Source organism: Leptonychotes weddellii, chromosome 11 (assembly GCF_054177405.1).
Source record: "Leptonychotes weddellii isolate Sample4059 chromosome 11, ASM5417740v2, whole genome shotgun sequence".
NCBI classification, from domain to species: Eukaryota; Metazoa; Chordata; class Mammalia; order Carnivora; family Phocidae; genus Leptonychotes; species Leptonychotes weddellii.
The window spans coordinates 55,778,491-55,787,018 of NC_138379.1; the positions used below are offsets into that span (position 1 = coordinate 55,778,491).

Genomic DNA, 8,528 nt, shown 5'->3' on the forward strand with positions numbered 1-8,528 from the left:
CAGTCGCTTAACCAACTGAGCCACCCAGGCGCCCTATATTAAAGATTATTAACGAAGAGTGAGAAAGTCAATATTCAGATATTTCCCCATAATTCCAGATATTTGACAAAATATAGGGTAAATTCAGAATATTACCTTGACAGGGATTTCAGACAGATATCTTCCAGTTCTGCCTCCTAGATCTCCTTTTCAAATGCATCACAGTCTTTTCAACATGTCCAAAAGTGAATTCCTAATCTCCCCACAGGGGTTCCTCCCCAGACTTCCCAGTCTCATAGATAGCACCCTAATCCATTCAATTGCTCCATTAGAAAACTGGGCCTCATCCTTAGACATATTCCACATCTAGATCAATAAGTGGCATCAATTATTTCTCCAACACATAGCTCAACTCCATCCATTTTTCTTGACCTTCTGCAAGTAACGCCTAACTGATCTCTGCTCCCACTCATGCCCCTTCAATGCATTTTCTTCACAGCAGCCAAATGATCTTCTGAAAATGACTAATTTGATCGTGTCACTCCCATGCTGAAAATTTTGCAATAACTTTTTGTTGCACTTGAAATAAAATAACAAATCTTCAAATATGGTCAACAAGGCTTTGCATGATCTGGCGCCACTTACCTTGACAATATCATTTCACGTCATTCATTAACCTATCATTAAACATCTGTCACAATTGACTTCTTTCAGTTCCCAAAAGGTATCAAGATCTTTTCTACTTTAGAGCCTTCCTACACACATGCTTTTACTTCTGTCTGGATGCTCTCCTCCACTCTTTATCTGGCTAACTTCTATTTTTATTTTTCCTTCAAGGTTTAGCTTAAGTGGAACTTCCTTTAAAAAGTCTTCTTTGACCCTCTATTTGATTGGCCACATTATAATCTTTTACGTTCATTCTAGTATGTTTCCCAGTTTATATTATAGGTATTTTCTACATCAGGCTATCATCTTCTTGAGCAAGAACTATTTCAACTTTTTTCCTGAATCTCCATTGTCAGCCTCTGTGCCAGGAACATAATAAATACTTAATATTCCTTGAATCATTGAAGGACTAAACTGATGAAGAAATCCAGTTAGTTCTATATTATGCATGCATAATTGAGGCTAGTTAGCCCAGTTGGCTAAAGAGTTGATGGACTATAGAGAATGCCCACGTGCTCAACAAAGGGTAAATAAGGACCTGTGGGCATGTGTTAAAATTTTAAATGTTCTGGAGCATTTTGGCTCTCCTGGTCAAGATGAATCATGACACATGCTCCATCACAGAGCTGATTTCATTTTGCCTTGCATTAAAGTTGGTTGACTTTATGTCTTTCTCTACCATGAGAACTTTCTGAGTCTTCCATCAGAATCACATCTGTTTCATCTCAGGTACATGAGAGTTTCCACGGTGTGAGCTAAACACTGGTAGAAATTTATTTTATTTTATTTTATTTATTATTTTATTTATTTTTAAAAAAGATTTTATTTAATCTTTGTTTGTTTGTTTGCCAGAGAGAGAGAGAGAGCAAGCGAGCACAAGCAGGGGGAGCTGCCAGGCAGAGGGAGAAGCAGGCTCCTCGCTGAGCAAAGACCCCAATGAGGGACTCGATCCCAGGACCCTGGGATCATGACCTGAGCTGAAGGCAGACGCTTAACCAACTCAGCCACCCAGGCATCCCAAGAAATTTATTTTAAGTATATCGTCATTCACAAACAAAGAATTAAAAGGTGCCAAGTGAAGTTAACATTGCAAGGTAACATCATATTTAGTGCAGAATCTAATTTAATTATTCAATTTACTGATTCAGCACTTCCTGTGGTTAAGGCACTGGGAAAGGCATTAGGAATTTAAACAGTGACAAATACCTTTTCTTTTCTTGCGTATCAATAAACTTTATATAGAATAACAAATCCCCATCAGTGACCTCTGGATGGTGACAATACAAAAATGTCTGACTGACTCAACATAATCCCAACAGGACCAACAGGCCCACACCCCTCTACAGGGATGTGGCAGGAGCCTGCTTCCTGGGATGTGAGGTTACTTCTAATACTATCATTCGTATGCCATGCACTTTTGGGTTATTGCCTGGGTATTCTTGGTGGATTATGCTCACCTATCCCCACTTCCCCCTTTTTATGTCCTAGGGCAATTCCTGTCCTAATCCCCGCTCAAAGGAGACAAAAGTTCAGACTGAAATAAAACAGCCAGAGGGGGCCCTGGTATCAAAGATCCCCAAAATCTGTTCCCGCTAAAATTAAGGAGTTTTGGCTATGGATTCCCTAGAACCTTGAAGTGCTCTGCTGAGCAGCTGAAGGTCATCCAGTGACTCAGCTAGCAGGAGGTCTGCTAATAGATGCTTTTGCTGAGTGCTTCAAACTGGTATTCACTTTAGAGCTGTGCTGAATAATTGCTGTTAATTGAATTGCAGAAATACCTATTTGTTATTTATAAATAGTACACATTTTTCATAGAAATAGTGTGATGCTCAAATTGTTTATCTTTAAAGCACCTTGCAAATATGATTTTAGTAAAAGTGCAGAGGTTAGAAAGTCTTTTCTTTCATACTACCAGATATTGTGGTATGCAAATACTTCTTTTTTTTTTCCAGATTTAATTCTGTAATTTTAATGCATTTGAATTTAGCCCATGAGGCATCTTTGTATATTTTCATTACATTACCAAGCAATTGTAACAAAGGCTGAAACTATTTGTAGTAAAACATACTACAAATAACATGTATATATAGGTAATATTTGTTTGGCAGTCAATTTGGGCCAGCCACTATTCTAAATACTTTATGTGAATTGGCTCATCTAATCCCCACATTTCTAGGGGGCAAATACTATTATTATCTGCATTTTGTAGATGAGAAAATTAAGGCTCAGAGAGGTTAAGCAGTTTGCTCAAGGTCAAACAGCTAGTGAGCTGCAGAGTAGCACTTTGGCTCTGGAGGCTACACTTTCAACCAGCAAGATTTAGTTAAATGTTTAATTCTCATAAACCCTGTGGGACAGACACTACCATTATGATCCCCATTTAATAATTAGGGATTGGTCCAACCAATATCACTCTGCTGGTAAGCAGCTGAACCAGGCTTTTAAACTCAGTCCTGTCTGACTCTTGGGTCTGAGATCTTAAATACCAGCCACTACCACCTCCTAGAGAAGGCAGAGTACTTACTTCCTTTTTAATCCCATATAGCATTAGAGATTAAGTAGATTTTAAGGGAAAGAGAAATGATTTACGCAAAGAATACAGTAACTATCCAGTCATAATCTTATAAAAATATTTAAAATACTGTTAAGCTAATTATTGAATTTTTCTAAGATATTTGAAATACTCTTAAGCTAATATTAAATGTCATCATTCTGAACAGCAGAGCCCAAATGACTATTCTTTTTTGTTTTAAAGATTTTATTTATTTATTTGACAGAGAGAGACACAGCGAGAGAGGGAACACAAGCAGGGGGAGTGGGAGAGGGAGAAGCAGGATTCCTGCCGAGCAGGGAGCCCGATGTGGGGCTTGATCCCAGGACCCCGGGATCATGACCTGAGCTGAAGGCAGACGCTTAATGACTGAGCCACCCAGGTGCCCCCCAAATGACTATTCTTAAAAATTAGTGTAATAATTCATCTCACTGTTCGTGTGATTCCCCAGAGTAACTGCAATTACCTCAAGAGATTTGTGAGCATTTAAAAAAAAATAAATTTTAACTTATTTTTACTATTGCAAGTATAAAACGTTGTGTAGTACTTGATGGGTGTAATACATGAGAGTAATACAAATCAGAACAAATCACAAGAGTATTATAAAAATACAATAACTGTTATTTCAGGATAGACTAGTTTAATTACTATCATTCATATTACTCTTTTATTAAATGAGGAGTCACCATTTATATCTTAAAAATGAGAAGGAATGTACATGCCAGCCAAGTCATGATGATAAAGTAAGATTAAAAATTTATAGAAAAATGCACATGGTTTATATTTATAAGAACATTGCTTATAAGGACATTCCTATATAAATCTGTCCTTTCTTTCTCTGAGTTCGTATTTAGAGTATTGATTTCCTTGACCTGTAAAACCCAGTATTGCATGATTTCAAATCTCTAGGTGAGCACTGAATGTCAGAGCATAAAAGGAGAGAGTACATCATCGGTGAATTATGCCATACATTTTAGCCAAATGGTTTGTACAGGTGTCTCATTGTGAGTCATCCATGTCTGTATTACCTTTAGGCCCTTTGAACAGTTTGATCTCCACAACAGTCTCCAGAATGGGTCGTCTTCTGCGCACGTACAGACGAACGATAGACCCCGCTTCCTTGAGAGCTTCCACGGCTTTACTGTGGGAAACCTCTGACACATCGACCTCGTTCACCCGCAAGATACAATCATTGACCCTGGAAGAGAGGGAAAGAAGGAAAACTGAGGGTTGGCAGGGAGGATTTCTTAAAGCATATTATCACTGTTAGCAAAACTTAAGAAGCAGGAAAGCAGAGTATGAGCAATTTTAAAATGTTTTGTTTGGAAGAAACAATTCAAAGAAGGAAACCTTGAACTCCCCAGCTTTCCCAGCCTATCCAAAAGGACTGCACTATGGTCAGGCCCCTCTGGCATCCCAGTGCCCTGGCATGGGAGCACATGGTACATGGTGCAGGTTAGGATGACGACACATTTTGAGGTTGCTGTCAGTTACATCATTATTTTTTTTTTAAAGATTTTATTTATTTGTCAGAGAGAGAGAGAGAAAGCACAACCAGGGGGAGTGGGAGGCAGAGGGACAAGCAGGCCCCCTGCTGAGCAAGGAGCCTGTAGGATGAGGGATGAGGGACTCGATCCCAGGACCCTGGGATCATGACCTGAGCCAAAGGCAGATGCTTAACCAACTGAGCCACCTAGGCGTACCATATTTTGATTGGTTTTAACTGAGTTGACTGAGGGTTATGATTGCAGTGGTTCTCAGAACTTACTATGGACTATACAGACATCACAAATGTAAACTTAAAGATTAATTTTTTTTGAATTTTTAATTTGCTACTTATAAAGGTAATATATAGTCATTTTAGAAAATCTGAAAAATGTAACCATGTAGAAAGAAGAAAAAAATATACATGACCCAATCATCTAAAATAAATGCATTAGCTTTCTGGTAAACTATCTTACTGTGTTTTTTTTTTTCTTCCCCCCCCAAATTTGTATCACAGTATTATAGATATTGAAGTTCAGATTTCACAAAATTCAAAGAAAATCTCAGATAATCTTTGCCTTAGGTATTTACTTTGAAAACCAATAATTATGGTAACTAAACTCTCCTTTCTGGCATTTTCAGAAGGGATAATCTGACTTTTTTACAAAACTGTCCAGGTAATATATATTTATGTAGCCATAGACTTCAAATCTCTTTATATTCATGATAATTAGTAAAAACTTTAATAATGATTAAAAGTATGAGGTTTGAGACTAGAAAGATTTCTTTCCTTTACTTTGAATATCCACTCTAGTATTGCCCATCTCAGTTCACTGTGTTGCTCAGAGTAAGAAATAAGGGGCTACCCTTGCTTGACTTCCTTATCCCACCACCATACATTCAGCTCTATCTGCAAAATCTATCTGCAATCCATCCACATTTCTTAATCTGCACTGCTACCACCCTGGTTGATGTCAACATCATCTCCCACCTGGATTATTTCTACAGGCTTCTACCTACTCCCCCGGGATCCTCTCTTGTCAACTTTTAATGCATTCTCCACACATTAGACAGGGTAAAGTGAACATGACTGGTTGCTTATTCACCTTCCATTCCTCATTTCCTTCTTCCCAACCGTGCCTGATTTGCCTAGGACATCCACTCCTTAGAAAATATTTGTTAAATGAATGAAATAATAAGCCTAAGTTCAGTTACTAGGCCTTCCATTTCCTAAGCTGGTAAACAGCCTCTATGTCCGCATCTATAAATAGATACAATATTAATATCTACAATAAAGACTTATGGGGAAGATTAAATGAGATAATGTACATGTAAGTCTTTAGCAAGGAGTCTGGTATGTAATAAGCACCTAATAAATGGTTATTGGTAGCACTGAAAATTTTGATTTATAATATTTTAACTATTAGATCCTTTCCATAATCTTGTGAATAAGACATTATCCACATTACAGAAATGAGAATTGTTCCAAGTGATCAAGTTCTTTGTCTGAAGCTGTCAGCAATTTGGGTAGAAATTGGATATGACCTTAGGGCTTCCAATTTCAAAAGTTGGCGCTCTCCTCTTAGGGATCACAAAACATCTAAATGTCATGAACGGTTTCGTGTATATTGTGCACGTCAATTCAAAATTATAACATGGTAGTGAAAATATTATGCAAAAAGTATGGGAAGAATTTTTCTATCATTTTTTCCCCATAACTTCTCTATACCTGTTTGGGGAGCTGAGTTATAGAGACTCTTGTCTCAGTGAGAACCCTAATTAGCTTCAAAATTCTGAGGTGAAACATTTCACTTATTAAGATTCAATGATGTCATTTCATCTTAACAGATGCTACAGCTTTAATAGGTTTACACATACATTTCCTCTCTGACAAAAAAAAAAAACAAACATGAAAAATTACCAATTAAAATAGTTTTGAGAATGTAGGCAACACGGGTGCCAGCCGCCCTACAGCAGCTGGTCCTTTGAGAGTGGGTAATTTTGTCATCTCATGATAATGCAAACACATAGTGTTTACCATCACCCTATGCTCAGAATATTAATCATATCTTAAAACACTGCTTTCCATAGAAGGGAGTGGCTGACATTTAAAAAAAAAGTTATGGATGCTGTATCTATTCAAACTGTACTAAATTTTTCCTTCTGTATACAGTGGAATCCTTAATTGTCAATTGCAGGGGTGAGGGTGAGGGTGCAGCCTAAATTAGATGTTTTTTCCTGAACATGTGGAGGAAGAAGGCAACTTTAGTGCAGTGAAAACAGCATTGGACTAGCCTTCAGGATGCTTGGATTGGAATCCCAGCTGCATGACCACAGTCAAGTCACTTCATCTCTTTGAACCTCAGTCTCCCATGAAAAGAGAAAAAGTGTGCCCAGAGTTAATGAGAGGAGTAAGCAGACAGGCAATGCATCTGGGTGTGTGTGTGAACTGTAGAGTACAGTACATATGAAAGCTGCAGCTACTGATCAAAGATGAGTCAAAGATGCTGTGCTCAAGGATGTATTGAAAGGTGAATAAGATGTAAATGGAAATTTTAAGAGGGCTTTCTATGTGCTGTATCATTCTAGCCACTTCATTTATTCACTGGTACTTAAACCCCACCGTTTCTGAAACATTGATTCTCATTCTACAGATGATGAAATTTACTGAGAAGGTCACAGTGGTGTTGAGGGCAGGGACATGATTCCAACCTGGTTTGGCGTTTTTCTGAAGCCTATGCTGATACAGAGTTCTTCAGAATGGATTGTTTTAAATAAAAAAAACGGGGGGGGGGAGGAGCAAATGGTGGAGGAGTAGGAGACCTGGATTTTGTCTGGTCCCAGGAATTCAGCTAGATAGGGATCAAACCATTCTGAACACCTATGAACTCAACAGGAGATGGAAGAAAAGAATAGCAGCAACTCTCTGAACAGAAAAGCAACCACTTTCTGGAAGGTAGGACGTGCGGAAAAGTGAATCTGAGGTGATATTTGGGAAGATAGATGGCGGGGGAGGGGGCCTCTGTCAGCCGCTACCTGAAAGTATTAGAGCCTCGGAGCTCAAAATCGGAACTTTTAAGAAGTCTGCTCTGCTGAGGGACGTCGCTCCAGTGGCTAAGCGGGGGGTACAACCCTCACTGGGACAGTGTGGTCTCAGGAACCTCGGGGTCACAGAAAGACTGGGGGTGCCTGAGTGTGGCAGAGCTCCCAGGTATTGGAGCAGGGAAGCTGGCTGCAGAGACGGAGCCGAGGAGCAGGCTCTCAGCTTGGGGTTGCCATAAACCGTGATCCACGTCATAGGTCCCTCCTCCAGCAGGGACCAAACAAGCAGCAGATCTGGGGAGACCCCCACCTTCCTCCCCCAGGAGGAGTGATGTGGGAGCACACCACAGGGATCTGCTGGGTTTGGAGACTCCACAAGGGGTCGTGTGCCAGAGATAGAAACGTTTGGTCACAGGCTGGGTGAGCATGGAGTGTGGCCAGAGACCGGGGAGATGGGAGTGGTTGACTGCTTTTCTCTGGGAGTGAACTGAGGAGTGGGGCCCTGAGTTCTCAGCTCCTCCAGGGTGAAGATTGGGAGGCCGCCATTTTCACTCTCGGCCTCCAAAGCTGTACGAAAAGCTTGCAGGGAACAAAAGCTCCCGAGAGCAAACCCGAGCAGATTACTTAGCATGGACCAGGCAAGGGCAGGGCAATTCCACCTCTGGCAAAGACATTTGGGAACCATGGCAACAGGCCCCTCCCCCAGATCAGTGAGAACAGCCAGCCAAGACCAAGTGTACCAATCAATGAGAACGGCAGAACTCCAGCGCTAGAGGAATACTGCACATAGAATTCATGGCTTTTT

General features: G+C 40.0%; 1 protein-coding gene across 3 annotated transcripts in view; it reads right to left on the bottom strand.

The window, feature by feature from the left end:
• The window catches only part of DLG2 (discs large MAGUK scaffold protein 2), a 719,122-nt gene that overhangs the window by 514,332 nt on the left and 196,262 nt on the right, over window positions 1-8,528 (bottom strand). For all 3 annotated transcript variants that reach the window (XM_081798954.1, XM_081798952.1, XM_081798953.1), the window contains exon 5: window positions 4,225-4,394. In XM_081798954.1, the coding sequence (XP_081655080.1) occupies window positions 4,225-4,394 (170 nt within the window). The remainder of the gene's footprint in view (window positions 1-4,224; window positions 4,395-8,528) is intronic.